General features: G+C 45.8%; 2 protein-coding genes and 1 long non-coding RNA gene across 5 annotated transcripts; all 3 read left to right on the top strand.

Moving 5' to 3' along the window:
• On the top strand, positions 6,547-13,418 carry LOC8064107. 3 transcript variants are annotated; one of them, XM_021445776.1, is made up of 3 exons: positions 6,547-6,843; positions 10,673-11,193; positions 11,290-13,418. In XM_021445776.1, the coding sequence occupies exons 1-3, from the start codon at positions 6,788-6,790 to the stop codon at positions 13,185-13,187; spliced, it is 2,475 nt and encodes an 824-aa protein (XP_021301451.1). In that variant the 5' UTR covers positions 6,547-6,787; the 3' UTR covers positions 13,188-13,418. The 3 variants fall into 3 exon arrangements, with proteins under 3 accessions (XP_021301451.1, XP_021301450.1, XP_021301452.1); XM_021445775.1 differs by having other exon boundaries at positions 10,673-13,418; XM_021445777.1 differs by having other exon boundaries at positions 6,547-7,082; positions 10,673-13,418.
• On the top strand, positions 14,107-15,054 carry LOC110437591. Its single transcript, XM_021466069.1, has one exon. It carries the CDS (start codon positions 14,107-14,109, stop codon positions 15,052-15,054), a length of 948 nt encoding a protein of 315 aa, XP_021321744.1.
• Positions 19,202-20,523, top strand: LOC110429637. Its single transcript, XR_002446739.1, has 4 exons — positions 19,202-19,263; positions 19,424-19,541; positions 20,253-20,388; positions 20,461-20,523. It is a non-coding gene; the product is annotated as an uncharacterized LOC110429637 (long non-coding RNA).

Here is a 20,673-nt window from a genome sequence, read left to right as displayed (position 1 = left end):
AACCATATCAGTAACTTGATTCATCAGCTGACCTATCTGAAACTGGGTTCCTTGTTGACCATTTGGTTCTGGATACCTTTGATTCTGCATTCTCCAAGTATTTGGCTGATATCCAAGATTTTCACTACCATTCAAAGTGTAACGTTCAGCAACATAATGGTAGCCAGGAGGTACCTCTCTAGGTGCTAGCCTTCCTTGATATGGTGGAGCGTTGAAATCCCTAGCAATGCTCCGGCTATGAGGAGCAATTTTTGCAGCCGAATGACCATATTCCATGATCGGCTATTGCACTGTCTGCTGAACAGTGTTGCAGCATTGACTCCCATTTGCAAGTTCTCCAGATATATGATCTCCTGATGTCTACCCAACAAATGTTTGTCTATTCCCAACAGGAATAGAATATGTTGGTCCTTTATTCTGAATATCCAGACTGAAAGCTTCCTTAATGGCCTTAGTAATACCATTTAGCAAAACCTCATTATGATTAGCCAAGGTTGCTATCATGGCTTTACTGATAGTTTTATACATAGCATTGTGCTGAATCTGAACACTAGGATCATGCTCTCATTCCAAAATTACTCTCGAGAAAACAGTCTTTTGATATACTTTCTTATCTCTATTCTTGCTGAAAGAAAGCAAGCACTTCTCCTGGTATTGGTTCACAGCAGTCACAACCAATTCCTTCAACTGATCTGGGAGTTCATCTAGAGTTACGTTAAACACGTTTTCGTTCTCCATGTTGTTGATTGATGGTCCCACCAGGCGTGCCAAAAGATGTGTTGATGTAAAAATTGGTCTCTTGCACCAACAATCTTGAGGGCTCTTAGAGGGAGTGCAGGAGCCGAAGTCCTAGACCTCCTGAGCCTCAAACGCACGAGCTTGATGATTTGATTCCAGGGCGTGCCAGTCAATTTGACCTGAAATTGACAAGGTAGAAGTACAAAAAGTCAAATTATGGAACCTGCCGGTTGTTGCCAGACAGTTCCGAGATGTATGGCCTCAATAAGCCGTTGAAATAAAGGAAATTAACTAGAAAGTTAACTCCTAGTAATGATTAAAAAAGATAATCGTTATCGAATATATTAAATAATTCCATCTCATGGGTATGAATAACTAGATCAGCTATTTAGCCGATACGCTGTGTGTGAGGGTAAGAGATAGCTTCCGTGCATTATCCTTTTATCCATTAAATAAATAATAACTTATTTAAACTGGTCTAAAGGCCTGTGGTCTTAATGAATTACTTTCATAATTTGCATTAAATTTATATTCACCTGTTCTAAAGGCCAGCGGACTTCAAAAAATCCAACATAGATTACTAGTTCATTTAATGTACAAAAGGGTTCACACACGCGCACTATCGTTTAAGCTTAACTGGATTGACTATTTAGCCGATCCATGAAGCACGAACAAGATCTATCTACTCCGTTATAATTAGATTTGATTGTAGCCAAATTAATCATAACAAAAATAAATATCCCGAACGCACAACATGTAGCAACCAAGATCAACAGGTTAACTATCTTAATTTCACTTAATAATCATTGTTTGTTTAGGGTTTATAGTAAGCATGTAGATTTGAATCTCAAACTAACCTGTCGAATCCTGATTGGGTAGAATATTATTACAATAAATAAAACATTAATCTTTGAACAATATTGATAACTTAATGAATCTATTAAATTGCTAATTTAATAAAGCCGATAACTAATTTGAACTGATATTCATAAGAGATTGAAACAATGCAGCCTTATAAATACAACTCAAATCGATAACTAGTTCATAATCAAATTTGACATGAGTTCAAACGATGCAGTCATGACAAACTAAACATGAACCATGACAATAATTACAAGCAAACCGATTGTCGAAATCAACCGATGCAGCTCGATTTATTGAAGGTCTCGTCGAGATCTACTATTACTCCTACTCCTAAGGTTGGTGGCCGAAGCCGAAAAGGATTTGTATTATGATTGTATATATCTTCTCACAAGGATTGGGTTCTTAATATTTATAGTCCGGAGATCTAGTCTCATGTCCTAATACGATCTATCCCGAAAAGGTAATCCGGACTCCAACTTTTCCTTTCTTAATTGAACCCGACATGTTTCCTTCATCCTGCCTTGATCCGACACCCTTCTGATCGACTATTTTCGTTGCGCCTCTTGTTTAGTCAATCCACTTATCTGGTTGTCCTTCCTTTTGTGAAGCAAGCCCATTGGCAATTTCCTGACTCGCCAAAATTTGGGATTAACAGCTACAACCTAGCATCACTATACCTTGACACAGGACAAGGGACGAGGCCTCGGAAAGGATTGCCATGGCCCAAAATAGGGCTCGGCAAGGTGACTGCAGGGCAGGACGTGAAGATCTACTATGCAGAAGATGACCCCGCACGATCAACAGAGACGACCACACCGTTGTCATTGCTGCAAGGACAGGATGACCAGCCACTACAGCTCTGATGCCGCACTCCCCCTATGTAATAGGAGTAAAAACTGAGTTCACATATGTAAAATTCACCTCCCCTTAAGACTATAAAAAGGGAGGAAGAGCACCATTTAGGAACACGGCCAACACAACAGCAAACATTCCAAGCTTCCACAACACACCTGAGAACTCACACAAGCTCTCAACCACCAACAAAGCCGAGACCTGGGACATCTTCCCTCTCTGGCAACTTGCTTGTATCCTCTACTACAAGCACTTCGGGTGCAAGATAATATAGGATCCGACCCCCACACTGGACGTAGGGCAGCGTTAGCCCGAACCAGTATAAATCTCTTGTGTCCTTCTTGCATCAACATCTGAGTTTTAGGGCACGTGGACTCGATCACTTGTTAGTGTCTGGATCACATGTCCAGACACCGACAAGTGCCTCCGGCACGGCGGCTCCATGGCCGAAGCTTGCCGGAGTTCATGTTTTCGATGTTCTGAGCACCAAAACACAAAGCAAAAGCACAGGGAGGTAGGGAAACTCACCGCAATCTCACGTAGGGGCTTTTTTGGGGTCGGAGACGGCTTGACGATGACAGACGACGTAGGGCGGTGGCTTCCTGCATGAGTTCAGCGATCGAAAGGGCAACATAGAGAGGGGAAAAAGAGATAGAGATGTAGGGAGGTTTGCAACTTCAACATGAAGCTCGGCCAGCTTGTGATGGCGATTTTTATGCGGCAAGGGACAGGAATCACGGTGGCGAGTGAAGTTGTTCGACGATGAGATCCAAACCGCGATGATGGCCGCAACTAGAGCTCTTCAGCCTCGTGGGTGGGGAAAAGGAGGTGCATGGAAGATGCCTGGGGTTTTATAGGAGCTCGGTGGTGTGCTTAAGGCAAGGATATCCCGAAGAATTTGGGATTTAACCCGCTGCCGCTTGAGTCTGTGCAGAGCACGGCGTGAGGAAGGAGATGAAGCCGGCTGACTGTTGGGCCCGGAGTGCCAGCGATAAAGAAAGGGGGAAGGGGCGCATCTGAGTGGGCTGGCTGCCGTTGTTGGGCTGAGCTGAGCGTTGGGCCGAGGGAAAAGGGAAACTGGGCCGAGGGAGGGACGCTCGCGCGGTCTGAGGAGCAGGCCGAGAGGGGAGATGGATTGGGCCTTCAGGCCTGAATAAGGGAGGGAGAGCTTTTGCCATTCTACTTTGTTTTTCATTTATTCCAAAGCCATTTCAAACTCATTTCAAAAATCATTTTAAATCATTTTGAATTTTGGGTTCAAATACACTCATCACAATAAATCAAATGCACAAGCATGAGTGCACAAACATGTATCTAAGCCATAGGTTAAATTTTAATTTAATGAAAAAATATTATTTCTGTATGTTTCATGAGCACAAAATTAATAAATTAAATTATTTTTCATCTATTTCAGAAGTTGCAAATTTTCGAGTGTTACAGTCGAGGACGACTTCAATTCTAGAAGGAGGCGATGATGAGGACATTGCCAAGATAGAGTCGAGGACGACTCTAATTCAAGAAGGGGGGATGATGAGGACATCGCCACGCTGGACACGCCTACAACATCGTCTTTCCCAAGTTGCAACTCATCTCCAACTCAGCTGCCACGTCACCCTCGGATTCAGCAGACACATCGTTAATGTTTCGATCAAAACTTCTTCATACGACATCAAAACGGGGAGATCTTGAATTCGTTGGAAAGGGGACGACGACGCCGTGGATTTGGATCTGGTCCCAGCTCCAGATGGCCCGTGGATTAAACTGTGTGACCACAGCAATGTGTTGCATCACCTATTTTGAGCCAACTTGGCCATGTATCGAGTCGGGCCTTAAGCCCAAGTTGTGGGCGCCTTTCGTGGTCGCTTTCAACTCTAGGACGCCTCTCTTTTATATTCCACACAGCCTCCGTTGTCTAGACTCGGGTTTTGTTTAGAGTTTAGTTTTCCATCGAGAAACTGAATTGTTCATTGTGGTGACAAATCCTTTTATAGTGATCCATGGTCCCGTTCTTGATCTCCTCCACTGTGTCGAGTATTCCTTTGGAACCGAGTTCTTAAACTGTCTATTGATATTCGCGTCATTCATATTTGTAATTTCAGATTGCGTGTTTAAACCTTCTTGCTTGTGTTCTTCGATTCGCTTGCAGAAAAAGCTTTCTTGGCGAGGTCAATCAAGTTGTGTTTGGTTGATAACCAACGAAGCAGCGGTGTACGGTTGTAGGGTTCAAATCGTGTCTGATTTGAAGCCGTTCGCGAACGTCGAGATCTCCACAAATCAAACTTGCTAGTTAACTCTCGGAAGATTGGATCTGTACTCATCAAGTTTGAAGAGAGATGCATTCTCATTTAGTACTCCGACACATAAACAAAATTTTGCTGAGTTGGTAAGTTAATTATGAAGAGAGAGAGAGTTCCATCTAGATAAAACATATCATTACAGTTACCAGCGTATGTAAAAGCTGACGTGACAGTCTTACTAACCGTGTCGTGAAACTCACCATGAAGACCGGAGTTAGCCAACTGACCTGACCGTCAGCTGCTAACACCCCATGTGTGGGATTTGCACTTTCTGAAGGTTAACATTTAATGACGGATGCAGAAATGTCTATTGCTGCAGCCTGCAGGTCACCTCGATCTCCTAGCTAGCCTGCGGTTCCTGGTTAATCTGAAAAGCGGTTTAACAAAACTGGCTGTCGGCCCATGACCAGCCCAGCCAAACCCATCATCATGGTTACACCACGGTTTGGGCTGGAACCCATGTACCCAACTAGGCTTCGAGAGAGCCTCCTACCCCGGTCATGGTTAGAAACCAGCTAAACCATTGAAACCCAGAAAAGCGTTGCTAAAGGCGGTGGTGGAGGGCGAAGCACTGGCGAGCGTGAGCTTGAGCATGGTGCAGGCAGGCGCGACGCAGGCAGACGCAGCACCAGTGAGAGCGGCGGCCGTGGCACCAGTGAGCTCGAGCGCAACGCCGATGGACGTGGCGCGGGAGGACATGGCACTGGCGAGTCACCCTAGGCACATTTGAACCGAACCGAGCCGAAATGTCGGTTTTTCGGTTCGGTGTCGGTTTCCTGTTTTGGGTAGTTCGGCTTCGTTCTCGGCTTCGGTTTCTATGTTCTGAGAACCGAATACCCGAACAAACCGAATCTTCACAAGCAAAGCAGAGCAACGTATTGTGTGTCTTATATGCACAGCCCAATGGCCCAATATGGCCCAAGACCGATGCACAGACATAACCCCACAGCCTCACTGCCTCAGCCAGTCAAACCAAGACACCGTAACCCTATCCAGTCCACCTATACAGACGGCGGCGCGAGAAGCAGAGCGCGAGCAGGGAGCGACCGCGGGTGGAGAGGCGGCGCGACGGCGCGAGCAGCGGAACGCGAGCGGCGGCGCAGCCGCGACTGCGCGAGCAGCGGCGCGAGTAGCAGAACTCGAGCGGCGGCGCGACCGTGACCGCTTGCATCGAGCGCAGGCAGGCAACGACGAGCAGGGAGCGTGAGCAGGTGGCCGGGTCGAACTGCTACACGGTAACTGGTGGGAGCGGCGTCCACACGGGGCGACTAGCGGAAACGGCGTCCGCTCGATGTTGGCAGCGCAACGCGACTCCTCGGGCCTCGGCAAGTCGGCGTACCCTGCATCTCTCTCTTCTATCTTCTCTGTCGATCGGTTTCCTCGGTTGAAACCGAAAACCGAACCGAGAAACCGTGCACCGAAATCGTCGGTTCCTTCTCTTGGGACAAACCGATCGGCTCTTGAATCCTGGAAACCGAAGTTTGCAGAGACCGAAATAACCGAACCGAACAGTCGGTTAAAATCGAATGCCCAGGGTGACTAGCGAGCGCTGCATAGGAGGGCGCAGCACTGACAGTCGCGAGGTCGAGTGCGGCGTTGGCAGTCGTGAGGTCGAGCGTGGCGCCGGCAGTCGCGAGGTGGAGCGTGGCACCTGCGGAATGCATTTGCATGTCTGTGTAAACCCGTACAAACCCGTCAACCAAACCAAGCCAAGCCAATCTGACTGTGACGCCAGAGCCGTTATATGAGCACGTTAACCAGACCAGACCAATCCATTTGCTTAAAAAGTGGGTTGGGTTGCAAACCCGCTCAAAACCGAAAAAACCAAACCAAGAACAGGGTGAGTTCCTGGTGATATTGTGCATGCTGCACAGTGCCAGAGAGCGACATGCCACCTGCCAGTTCCCCTCGTTTTCCCTTTATTAATAATGAAAACCACCACGTCTGGATGAAAGGATGCATGATAATAACCCTCAGCCAAATTTGTCCAAGTTCTTCTCCGCATCTGCTGCTGCTCCGTCCAGTAACGACATGACATGAGGGCTCCCAGAGAACTCGAAGACGTTGGCGTCCATCAATCGACGCAACGCAGGTACTAACAAACAAGCTTTCATTTTGATGCATTTAGTTACGGGGTAGTACATAAGCATTTCCTTTGGAACTGTTACACAATTTCCAAACGCGCATCCGGCCGGATCGGATCGAGGATTGGGGAACGGGGAGCAGCAGCCTAGCCCAGCATGACTCCATATAGCTAGCTAGCTAGCTTTCCTCTGATTACCAGAGCCTCTGAGGTAGCCGATCGACCGTGCTCTCTCCTCCGGCCCCGAAGTACGTCCCCAGCACCCTCCATATCTTCTCCGAGCCTCCTAGTTTTTATGTCTCTTTACAAAACGAACTAGGAGTCAGTTTTCCGTTTTAACTTTACCAACTCTAACTTCCCTGTGGAATATGGCAAGAAGCCGCCTCAAATGGTACGTTTTTTTTTTGGTTTTATAAGCCCTATGTGACCAAGTTAATGCAAATTTTGGCTTTCCCAAAGGCCATCATTTGTTTGAAGGCTAGTTATTGGTTACGATAAAAAGAAATTTGGCACGCCAAAGCACAAAACTATTGCCATTTTCATGGTGCCTTAATTGGTGCCCCGAGTGCTCGTTAGATCCAGACTCAAACGAATCTAACTCATTTTTACGCCAAGCGCCACAACCTGCACGATGTGAAAAATAATTGGGGAGGAAGAGGACAATGAATGCATGAAAACGAAAGGACTAGGATTTGTCGCCGAATATACTAGCGATTAGAGAAGACTCAAGCGAAGACTGACCAAGTCGTGATTGGTTCGTACGTCTATTGATGAGTCGTCGTCCGTGAGGTGTGTGTGGTTCATGCACCCACTGCTCAGTACTCCCTCCAAATTGTAAGTCATTTCAAAAATCTTGGAGAGTCAAACTTTTTTAAGTTTGACCAAATTTATATAATAGAATAACTATTATTATGATACCAACTAATTATCATTAGATTCTTCCTTAATTATATTTTCATAATATACTCACTTTACGTTACAAATCTTAGTATTTTTCTTTATAAGTTTGGTCAAACATGAAAATATTTTGACTCTCCAAGATTCTTGGAATGACTTACAATTTGGGATGGAGGGAGTATATAACAAGACATTATATTACCCGGCCCGCTCACATTGAGAGGAAGCAACTCGCTAATCGAAAGCAATAACTTATTTGGGAATGGATTTTTCACATAGCCCCGGACTTCGCTACTCAGGCCTTGTTTAGTTCATCCCAAAAACAAAAAGTTTTCAAGATTCTCTATCACATCGAATCTTTCGACACATACATGAAGCATTAAATATAGACGAAAATAAAAAACTAATTGCATAGTTTACCTGTAAATTACGGGACAAATCTTTTGATCCCAGTTAGTCTATAATTGAACAATATTTGCCACAAACAAACGAAAGTGCTACAGTAGCGAAATCTAAAATCTTTTCGCATCTAAATAAGGCCTCACTCCGTTTTTTATTCATCGTGTGGTATTAGATTTATTCTAAGTCAATCATTACTATGTTTCACAATATATAAATTATAGGTTATAAAAATATTTCTTGTAGTAAATCCAAATACTACCAAAATGGTGGGTTTCTCCTAATATTTCTAAGTACTAGTAAAATACTACCATTAATAATAGCACATGAGAATCTTACTTAGGAGAAGCTCACTTCACTAGAAAAAAACTAAAATTCTAATTGTCAAAAATATAAATCTTATGTGATAAAAATAAAATTTGTAAAAATCATTGGCCTTATATAATGTTTGACTTAGGACAAAGCTATAAATACAAATGTAAATAAAAATGGAGGGAGTGAGGCTGATTGATGGGCACGACTAGACGTGTAGACGTGTGCAAACGGATAACGTAGATGAAGCATTGCTAGTTTGCGAGGAACTGGACTAGTACGTATAGTAGAATCTATAAAAATTATGGTCAATTTTACACACAAAAATCTACAGAAATTCTATGTTGAATAAGCTAAAAATTTTGGAATTTTGAAAAAAAAAATTATAGAGGGGGGAGATAGCAAGGCAGATTCTCAAAGTTGTCACACAAAGTCAAACGAACAAGGCGTTAATCCTAATCTTAGAATCACAGTGCATCTATGCGCTGCTATAACCAGTGGCGGATACAGCAAAATATGTTAGATATCACTAGGGATCAAAACGGATCAGATACGGACGGATATCACTGATATCATGTTTGTTTTTATATTTCTGGTCGGATTCGGATTCGAATACGGATAATATCAACCATGTCGGATAAGACAGGATTACATGTCGACATCATAAATATATGATTTAAATATTCGGATACGGATACGAACAGATCTGAACCCCTCTAAACGAATATGGTCTCAAATGCGATCGGACCGTACCGTTTTCATCCCTGGGTATCACCATCGGAGTTATTGCCGCTGTGTTCACTCATCTTGTTAAATCGGTGCACTACAGTTGTTGCATTACCTCATTTCACTCATTTCATAAGAATATGACACACACTTCACATCACAATTGACATATATATACTGGCACAAAAACAGAACTATAGATGCAGGCAAAATAATTTATCAGAGGTGGCAGTAATACCGTCTCTTTCAATGACTAAAGCACAAGGGGGGGCATAGCGCTAGTCTCTGTTAATCAGAAAAATAAACCAAAACACAGTTACCACAAGGCCCAATGAAGAGCCCACCGTCGATCACATCCTGGAGATCCAATAGAAACTGTGCCCACTTTGGGCACTATGCTCAACCTCCCAAGCATGGGGCACATCGAGGCTCCTCCACACCAACGCTCCACACGACGACGCGAACAGTGCAGTCGCTACCACAGCAGGGGCATCACCTGGATGCATAGGCCCGCGGTCGAGAGGTAACCATGGTGAAGATGCCGCCACGACAGGAGGTACCAGGATGCGCAGCCTCACGGTCAGGATCTGCCTCCTTTTGGTGACCACTAGACAAGATGAAGCATCTTTAAATAGTCAGTTAGGAGTGGTAGTCACCTTATATTAGGATCACCACCTCTATCGATGAATAACAGAGAAAGGTGTTTGCCACCGTATAAGTCGCATCTGACCATTTATACTTACACTGTCTCTAATAGCTCATGCAAAGAGAGACCTAAACCCAAAATAGATAATACACAATGTAAATAAGCAATTAAGTAGGCATTTTGGGTAGAAGGCCAGCAGCGACGCAAATTTGTGTTGTCTTTCTCCAAGATGCAAAGTCTTTGATGCCCGTAGTGGTAGGGTTGGAGTGGAGTAGTGGTGGGTGCTAGGCCGGAATGCGGTGAGGGCTCACCACCGAGAGGGGCCCGAAGACAATGGCGAGGCGGGCCTAATGACGACGAGGCAACGAAGGAGGCAGGCGGCACCATGGGAGCACATCCGGAGCCGCGTGGCTTGGCTGCCTCGTCGGGGAGGGAGACCGCGCAGGGGAGGGAGCTCGCCGGCAAAGGGGTGACAAAGACGGCAAAGTGGGCGGCACTGTAGGAGCACCTCCAGCAGCACGGTTTTGGGTCCGTGACCCATCTGGTGTGGAGAACCCAAATCCTAGATTGGGTCAGATTTAGCTATCGGTTGATGAAGACAGCCTCGGCATCCAAGAATACTATACCCAGCTCTATTAATCGGCGGTTATCTCCTAAAACATTTTTAAATAGTTTCATTACTGTTTACATAATAATATGCCGTTTGGACAAAGTGAGACTATCTCCGCTGATGAAAACATGCATGGCAGCAAGTCAGACTATAATATAAGATCTATGCTATGAACATATTTATGTCTCTTTTTTCATTTTTATATACAACTCTTGAACTTATTACTTACCATTTATTACTTACAACAGCTCAGTAGTATCGCGTGCCCAACAATTCATCAACGAGCGGGAGCTCCAGTGCATGGTGATGGCCAGTTTCTCCCTGCAAGTCCTCCTATTCTTCCTCTCTGGCTTTCGCAAACGCTACAGCTCCCGCGCGCTCAGCGTCGTGCTGTGGCTCGCCTACCTATCGGCTGACTCCCTCGCCGTTTACATCCTCGGCCGCCTCACCCTCCGTGGCGGCGGCGGCGGCAACCGGTTCGCCCTCTTCTGGGTGCCCTTCCTGCTTCTCCACCTAGGTGGGCAGGAGACCATGACGGCCTTCTCCATGGAGGACAACGCGCTGTGGAAGCGCCACCTTCTGAGCCTCGCTACCCAGGTTCCAATGGCCATCTATGCCATCGGCAAGCAACTGCAACTGCAAGGAGACGACGTCGACCGGCGGCTCGTGGCTCCCATGGTGCTGGTGTTTGTCTCCGGGACGGCGAAATACGCCGAGAGGATCTGGGCACTCCGGCGAGCTGGCTCCGTGGCGCCGGGAACTGGAGCAAGTAACTCCTCCAGCTCAAATCTTGTTGCTCGTGCGTCCAGCGACGCCTTCTGGAACACGCAGGCGTATTACAGTCAGCTCTGCATCGTTGTTTCAGAGAAGCAGGAGAGGAATTCCGAGTTGATCCTGCATGTGGCAGCCGAGGGCTTCAAACTAAGCCTCTATTTCTTGATGGACATGACCCCTTCCATCTGCCTGTTTCCAGCAGATATCAACGGGATCAAGCAGGCTGTGGATGTGTTCAAATCTTCAGAGAACATTGTCCATATGGCATACAAGTTGGCCGAGATCAACCTCTCATTGATCTATGACTACTTGTACACCAAGTTCGGCACCCGCCATTTCCACATGGTCCCATTTTGCATTGCCTTTCGCCGGATCCTCGCTCTGGTCCTAATATCAGGTGCGCTTGGGTTGTTCGTGACCGCCATGGCCGGCGGTCCGAATCAGAAGGATCACGACGACGATGGAGCTGATGTCATCATATGCTACGTACTACTCGTCGGCGCCATCATACTTGAGATATGCTCTATCTTCATGTCGTTTATCTTCTCAAGTTGGGCGTACAACACCACGTTTTCTCTCCCACTGAACTGTCCAATGTGCCAAAGCTTCCCTGGCACAGTTGCAGCAATGGTCAGAATAGCCAGGAATCTGCATCCGGAAAGCAGAGGCGAGTGGTCGGCAAGTATGGCGCAGTACAGCATAATCCGGGACTGCATCAAGGAGAAACAAGAATCCGGCCTGTTACGACGGACGATGCGTTGGGTCGGCATCGATCAGCGTGCCGTGAATCATGTCGGCGTCTCTCCGGTGATGAAGAAGCTGGTCCTAGGCAAATTGCTCGAGATAGCGGCCACTCCACGCGTGCAGGAATGGGACATTGGAGTCGGCAAGTTCAGTGGCCAGTGGGCAAACTGGGCCGTTGAGGCAATGCAAGATCGTCATCAGCAGAGTGCAGCTCGCCAGGTGCTTCAGGTCAGCAACATCAAAGGTTTGGAGTTCGTCTCAAGTGCTCTTCTTTGGCACATTGTCACGGATATAAGCTTGCTCGCAGTCGCAGCTCATGACGATGTTGATGATGTACACAGCGTTAACTCCATTCAGGATCCGGAGGAGCATTTACAAGGTGTTTCCTCTCTGCATGAGAATGGCAATGTAGGCGGCAGTTCAGATCACGGCGGCTCTCCACAGCATGATCATGAGAATGGAGACGGCAATTCCATTCAGGAAGTGCGTTCAGATCACGGCGGCTCTCCACAGCAAGATCATGAGAATGGAGACGGCAATTCCATTCAAGAAGTGCGTTCAGATCACGGCGGCTCTCCACAGCATGATCATGAGAATGGAGACGGCAATTCCATTCAGGAAGTGCATTTAGATGGCAGCTCTTCACACCATGACCATGAGAATGCAAATGTAGACGGCGGCGACAGCAGTTTTTGTCACGGTAAGGATGAAGACGACGACGGCAGCATCTCTGCGTTGAGAGGCGCTGCCAGAGAGCTGTCAGATTACATCATGTACCTCGTTGCAGACTGCGGCGCCATGGCCGGCAGTGAAGGGCACTACGCGGTCATTAAGGGCAAGCGGGAGATGTCGAACTGGCTGCTTGAGCAGACGACGACGACGACGACGACGGCGGCTACTGGAGCAGCGTGTGATCGGAGAACGGTGCTTGAGGAGATCCGCGACAAACCTAGCTCTTTCTTCCACGAAGACTACTACCCCGTGCTGGATCGAGCTCGCCGGGTTGCCTCCGACTTGCTTCGGATCGCAGAAGCAGGGGAACGTTGGAAGCTGATTGCTGCCGTATGGTTAGAGATGCTTTGTTACATTGCATACAACTGTGGAGCCGCGTTCCACGCCAAGCATCTAACCACCGGTGGTGAGTTCGTCACTCATGTCAAGATGATCCTGTTTATGCTAGGTGTGCCTTTTCTTAGGGATGTCAAGGAACCCTTGCTATCTAAAGCCGGGGACATATATTCATAACATGCTCCTCTTTATTTTGGCAGCAGACTTGCTATAATCTTTGATAAATACTGGAAAGAATTAGGGCCTACTCACCGCACTCAACCATTGCTAAGACTTTCCAATACGTATGACACCTCAATTAATATTCATGCATGGTTGTGTTCAGCAGTTATTCTTTCCAAAGGCTTTGGCCTTGTTTACTTCCACCTAAAAACTCAAATTTTTTTCAAGATTCTCCGTCACATCGAATCTTTAGATGCATGCATAGAGTATTAAATATAGATGAAAATAAAAACTAATTGCACAGTTTGATCGAAATTTATGAGACAAATCTTTTGAGCCTAATTAGTTCATGACAATAATTTCCACAAACAAACGAAAGTGCTACAGTGCCGTGAAAATTTTTCCGAAGTAAACACGGCTTTTGTTAAAATACTTTTGCTGAATCGTCACACATGCACCAGCCTTCATGTCTTGCTCAACCTAGCTTGTGGATTGCGCATCACACGATCCAGGTTGGACGCAGCTGATAATTGGTTGCGTATACATGTATGTGCATGTGTGACGAGCCCGGTTTAGGGCCCAACTTCACAATGACGAGCCACAGAAATACAGGGCTCGCAGGGAACATTTGAAGCGCAGGACATTTTTATGTAAAGAAGTCTATTTTTTCTTAACTTTTATGAAAGTTCATTTTGTTAGATGATAAGAATATCTAGGTTCATTGTAACTAGACTCAGGCATGCGTGTATTATAGATGAGAGGTGATCCTTGATTGTATGACTTTCTCCCTATTATTGTTGTAACCATATTTGTGTACATGCCACCACCGAGGGGCTGTTCCTCGTGCCTATATAACACGCACTCGTGGACCTGAGAAGGTACACGTTCCTCCTATTTCAACATGGTATCAGAGCTGCTATCCTAGCGGAAAAATATGGCGCTCCCATCTTCTTCCACCGCCGCCGCCCTCGCTTCTTTTTCCCCCCTTGACTTGTTCCCGGTCACGGAGAAACTGACCAGGAATAATCACCCGATGTGGAAGCTTCAAGTTCTCTCGGGCCTTCGTGGTGCCAAGATGGAGAAGTACATCGATCTAGCGGAGAGGCCGCCGGAGAAGTATATCCCCCCTAAGGCCGCCAAGACCAGCAATGAGAAGCCGTCGGCCGATGATGCACCCATTCTGAATCCTGAATTCAAGAAGTGGGTAGCCCAAGACCAGCAAGTCCTCTCCTACCTCCTTGGATCCCTCTCTCGCGAGATTGGATCTCAGATCACTACGGTGATGACCGCGGTGGAGGCATGGACTGCGATCCAGGCGCTTCATGCGTCACAATCAAGGGCTAGAATCATCAGCACAAGGATGGCCCTGTCCAATGCGTCAAAGGGCGCATCTACCATCAGCGAGTTCTTCACTAAAATGAAGGCTCTTGGAGATGAGATGGCATCTGCCGTTCGCAAACTTGAAGATGAGGAGTTGATTTCCTACATCTTGACCGGGCTGGATCATGAGTTCGATCCAGTGGTGACCGCAGTGGCGGCGCGAGTCGAGCCGATCACCGTGAACGAGCTCTACGCGCAGCTCGTATCGTTCGAGCAGCGCATGGAGGCAAGAGGTGGAGGACAACAGTCCTCGGTGAACATGGCCTCCAAGGGAGGCCGCAATGGTGGTAACTACAACAACACGCGCGGTGGCGGGCGTGGAGGACGCCGTGGCGGTGGTGGTGGCCGCGGACAGATGGGAGGTCGCGGCGGCGGGCGTTTTGAACCAGGTGTCTACTGCCAAGTATGTGGCAAGGAACGACACCCCACCTACCGCTGCTTCAACCGGTATGATCCCTCTTACCAGGGAGGTCAAGGCGGCCACAAGCTCCTACGGCGTTGACACAAACTGGTACATGGACACTGGTGCCACGGACCATGTCACCGGTGAGCTGGAGAAGTTGGCTGTCCATGACAAGTATCATGGCAGTGAACAGGTGCACGCTGCAAACGGGACAGGTATGGAGATTGCTAATGTTGGTCACAGTTTTTTGCATTCGCCAAATCTCCATCTACGCAATATTCTTCATGTCCCACAAGCACATAAAAACCTTTGCTCTGTCAATCGACTTGCACGAGATAATAACATGTTTCTTGAATTCCATCCCCATTATTTTTCGATCAAGGAACAGGTATCGAAGAGAACTCTTCACATAGGTAGATGTGAAGGCGGGCTCTATCCCCTGAAGCTGCCATCCAAGCCATCTCCGAATAAACAAGCACTTGCTGCCCTCAAGCCTTCCACCTCACTATGGCATCGCAGGCTAGGCCATGCATTGTCCCAAGTTGTTCAGCAGGTCCTAAGCCGTCATAAACTTCCTGTTTATCGTAGTCATAATAATGCTAGGGTGTGTGATGCATGTCAGTCAGGCAAAAGTCACCAATTTCCTTACCCTAGATCTACCAGTGTATTGAGTCATCCTATGGATCTTGTTTCTCCGATGTATGGGGTCCTACACCAAACTCTGTTGGTCATCATAATTATTATGTGAGTTTTATCGATGATCATAGCAAATTTGTTTGGATATATTTGTTGAAACACAAATCCGAGGTGTTTCAGTGTTTCCAAGATTTCCAAAAACTTGTTGAACGCCAATTTGATAGAAAAATTCGTGCCATCCAAACAGATTGGGGGGGAATATCAAGCACTTAATTCCTTCTTCAAACGCATAGGCATAGAACATCATGTTTCATGTCCTCATGCACATCAACAAAATGGATCAGCCGAACGCAAACATAGGCACATTGTTGAGATGGGCCTCACCCTCCTTGCGCATTCTAGTATGCCTTTGAAATTTTGGGACGAAGCTTTTCTCACAGTTGTTTTTCTCATAAACCGGCTACCCTCCAAAATTATTGATAACAAAACCCCTTTTGAGAAACTCTTTGGCCATCCACCCGAGTACACATTCCTACGCATTTTAGGTTGCGCTGTATGGCCAAATTTGCGTCCATATAATTCCAAGAAGCTTGAGTTTCGGTCTAAACAATGTGTGTTCCTCGGATATAGTAACATGTACAAGGGGTTCAAATGTCTCGATCCAAAAGAAGGGAGAGTCTACATATCTAGAGATGTTGTATTCGATGAAGAAGTCTTCCCTTTCGCTGCTCTACACCCCAACGCAGGTGCACGGCTTAGAGTCGAACTTGATCTCCTTCCTGACGTCCTTAAGAATCCATCCTCCGTTTTTGAGAATGCAAAAATCAGTGATCAACATTTGCTTTCTCCTACCTCATCAACTAACCGGCCATCGAGCCTTGCATCTTGTGGTGATACAGGAACAGAAACAGGTGAAACTCCTGGTGAACAAGGCGTTGGTGGCGGCTGTTATCGGCTGTGTCACCCAGTGGGCAGCAGCAGCATGACCGAGGCTGATTCGCCTAGTCAGGCCGCAACCGACAGCCTAGGAGGATCCTCCCCGGGATTGGAGTCCGAGACACTGTTGTCTCCCCCGCGGGCTGGATTGTCTACGGCGGTGTCTTCAGCCACACTGATTGAGCCAGCATCCTCGTCGCCGCAGCCTGATCGTGGCGCAAGAGCACTGGACCCCACGGAGGTCACGGCAGCGGGATCGCCTGTGGCTGAGTCCTCTGCATCCTCGGGTGTCACCGCCGCTGCTGATGGTGTCGCAGCTGCTGTTGTCCCTCTCCGGCCGGTCACCAGACTCCAACGAGGAATTGTGAAGCCAAAGGAGTACACTGACGGTACAGTGCGCTGGTGTATGCATACACTAGTGCAACCCGAAGAGCCCAACTCAGTAGAAGAAGCACTTCTAAATCCAAGCTGGGCGTCGGCAATGGAGAGTGAACATCAAGCACTGCTGAGAAACACGACATGGCACCTTGTTCCTCGGCCCAACGGAAGAAATGTCATTGGATGTAAATAGGTCTACAAAGTGAAACGCAAGGCTGATGGTACTATTGATAGATACAAGGCCAGATTGGTTGCGAAAGGCTTCAAACAACGCTATGGCATTGACTATGAGGACACGTTCAGCCCGGTTGTGAAGGCTACTACCATTCGGCTAATTCTGTCTGTTGCAGTGTCAAGAAATTGGTCTCTTCGACAACTTGATGTCCAGAATGCCTTTCTTCATGGGTATCTGGAAGAAGAGGTATATATGCAACAACCTCCCGGGTATGAAGATGTGACTCGACCCAACTATGTCTGTAAGCTGGACAAGGCTCTTTACGGGCTCAAACAAGCGCCACGGGCGTGGTATGCAAGATTGTGCAAGAGACTACAAGAATTGGGATTCGTTCCCTCCAAAGCCGACACGTCTCTCTTCTACTATAGCAAGGGTGAGTACACCATTTATATTTTGGTATTTGTTGATGATATTATAGTTGCCAGCTCCTCTCCCAAGGCTACGACGGCTCTCCTCAAGGATCTGCAGAAAGATTTTGCGTTAAAAGATGTTGGTGATTTGCATTATTTTCTCGGAATCGAAGTGAGGAGGAGTAATGATGGACTTGTGCTTACACAAGGAAGATATGCAACAGATGTATTGGCCAGACTGGTATGGACCAAGCTAAAAGTGTTGATACACCACTTGTTGTTTCCGAGAAGATGAGACTGACAGATGGAGTTGCACTTGAACGGAGGATGCTACACGCTATAGAAGTGTAGTTGGGGCACTGCAGTATCTAACTTTGACAAGACCGACATATCTTTCTCGGTCAATAAAGTATGTCAGTACCTACATGCTCCAACTACAACTCACTAGAGCGCCGTTAAGAGGATCCTGAGGTACATCAGTGGGACAAAGAGTCTCGGACTTAAGATCAGGAGGTCACCGTCCATGATGGTTAGTGCCTTCTCGGACGCTGACTGGGCAGGCTGCCTTAATGACAGGCGATCCACAGGTGGATTTGCTGTTTTCCTTAGTAACAATCTTGTGTCTTGGACAGCAAGAAAGCAAGCAACCGTGTCGAGGTCTAGCACAGAAGCTGAGTACAAGGCTCTGGCAAATGCCACAGCAGAGATGATATGGGTTCAGAAATTACTAACTAAACTCGGAATACCACATCCACAAGCAGCCAGACTGTGGTGTGATAATTTGGGAGCAAAGTATCTATCAGCCAATTCTGTGTTTCATGCTAGAACGAAGCACATAGAGATAGATTTCCACTTCGTCAGAGAACGAGTTACACAGAAGCTCCTAGAGATTCGCTTCATCAATTCAGCTGATCAGTTAGCAGACGGATTCACCAAGGCTATCACTGCTGCGAAGCTTCGTCAATTCAGGACCAATCTCAACCTTGTAAGTGGCTGAGATTGAGGAGGAGTGTTAGATGATAAGAATATCTAGGTTCATTGTAACTAGACTCAGGCATGCGTGTATTATAGATGGGAGGTGATCCTTGATTGTAGGACTTTCTCCCTATTATTGTTGTAACCATATTTGTGTACATGCCATCACCGAGGGACTGTCTCTCGTGCCTATATAACACGCACTCGTGGTCCTGACAAGGTACCACGTTCCTCCTATTTCTACACATTTGTTTTCCTTTTTTTAAGTTTTTAAATCATACATTTTAGCTTCTAAGAGCGATTTTGAAGACGATTTTACTATAGTGAAAGATAATTTTGCTAGATTTTACACTCGAAAACATTCACCTCTAGATCTGTCAATTCTCAACCCAAAAAAGAAGTCCAGATCTGCCAGAGCAATATGGATGGTTCTGACCGGTTAAAAATCGCCAGGCAACTCCAAGATTAAAAAAACAGAAAAGCTATATGTTGCTCGTGTGAAATATGGCTTCTCGTCACACTGTTTTTTTTGTCGTTGGATTTATGTTTGACCGATCTGGAGCGTTCGTGTCTGATTCTGGTTGCCGCTTGCCCGCCGCCCATGTTGTCGTGTCTGTTTCTGGTTTGTTTTCTCTGACGTATTGGACCCACCTGTCAGCATTTTTTGGGAAACGCGCGTCTTTATTTCTTTTGAACTGTTGTTTTCTTATCCTCATTCCTCCGCTCTGCCGCTCCTGTGGCGGTTGCAAGTGCAGAGCTCGCGGTGACGGAGTTCTTCCGCGGCGATTTGTCTTCCAGGTTAGTTAGGGTGCGTTTTTGTCTTGGAATTTGGTATATCTTGTTGATGTCGAGTCGATTTGTGCTCTATTGTTTTCTATTTCTTCTGAGTTTCATTTGTATTAGCATGTTTTGTAGAGCTTTTAACTGATGTTGTTCTTCTCATTGTTCTGAACCCTAGGTGCTCACTATGGTGGTGTCATCGGTCTTCATCTAGGCGATTGTTGTGGTTGACTCCCTTCTGTATCTGGTGTCGAGTTGTGTTTGCTGAGGCATAGCTCGCGGCGGTACAACAACAGGTGAGTTTAGCTCTATTTTTTGCATTCAGATATGCTAATTGTTGAGTATTGTTTCATGTTGTCTGTGTTATTTTGCTATTCGATCGATTATTTATAGTTGTAGCATTTGTTGAGGTTGATTTTTCTAGCTATTGATTATGAACCCTAGTTCGCCCAGTGCAGTTCTCAGCATAGTTCTCAGCTAATGTTGAGGTTGTTGTGGATTTGGACTCGGTTATGTAGCTGTCAGGTTCAGTTTTGTCTCGATCTAGAGTTGGAAGTGACGTTCATTCCTTTTCTGATCTGTAGTTGTAGTCCTTCTCTGTTCTGGATTAGTAGGTGCGTTGAGTATTTGTAGATGTTATTATGTTGAAATAGTTGTTGTATTTGGTTCATGTTTATGTTTTCTGTCAGATGTGATAATGTTTATTAAAATTCATTAGTTCATCTTGTTATTGTTGACATCAGCCATTTTATTTTTTCTTGTCGCCTTTTAGCTTTATTATTCGTGTTGTTTGATTCAAGAGCTAGATCTGGTACCCATTTGTAGTAGCTTGCAATGATATAGCTTGTATTCTGTAAAATGACTATTGACACAATTTGTTCTACTATTTACATTTTATTAGATGTCTCATCTGTAGTCTTTGAGTTTATAATTCATCTAGAGTCTATTTTCTGTAGTTATTATATAGCTGTAATGTATATTTTTCTATTTTTGATTTTTCATGCTAGATGGGTAGGAAAAGGAAGTGTTCGTTCATGAATGACTTTCCTAGTGATGCTTCATGATGAATTGTTGTTATCTGGGAACTCTTCTGCTGCTGAAGAAAATAATGAGTCTAGTAATGATAGACTGTTTGATTCAGATGTAAGTTTAAATGATTTTTGTTTGTTCAATTAGATGTTTGTTCCTTGTATTTTTTTCTAATTTTTTTTGTAGGATTCTATGTCTGATGCTCACCATTTCGTTAATGAGGCTTTGTGCAAGCAGTATATGAAATAAGTATGTCTTCTATTTTAATCTTTAGTTTTATATCTTGTATATTTGTTGTTTCTTTCTTATTTTTGTATTTTTTTAATTAGTATTCTAGGCTTGAGATGTTGAAGAAGAAACTGATATCTTCTCTGAGTCATAATGTAAGTATCTATTTTG

Source organism: Sorghum bicolor, chromosome 8 (assembly GCF_000003195.3).
Source record: "Sorghum bicolor cultivar BTx623 chromosome 8, Sorghum_bicolor_NCBIv3, whole genome shotgun sequence".
NCBI classification, from domain to species: Eukaryota; Viridiplantae; Streptophyta; class Magnoliopsida; order Poales; family Poaceae; genus Sorghum; species Sorghum bicolor.
The sequence above is the reverse complement of the archived record's forward strand: the minus strand, read 5'-3'. Positions and strand labels throughout refer to the sequence as shown.

What these genes read in the sequence shown, in the direction of transcription:
- LOC8064107 (XM_021445775.1), top strand. Translation starts at nt 6,788, where the DNA reads ATGAGGGCTCCCAGAGAACTCGAAGACGTTGGCGTCCATCAATCGACG. An exon ending in CATCAATCGACGCAACGCAG is followed by an intron (nt 6,844 to 10,672) that starts GTACTAACAAAC and finishes TACTTACAACAG; the next exon opens with CTCAGTAGTATCGCGTGCCC.
- LOC110437591 (XM_021466069.1), top strand. Translation starts at nt 14,107, where the DNA reads ATGGCGCTCCCATCTTCTTCCACCGCCGCCGCCCTCGCTTCTTTTTCC.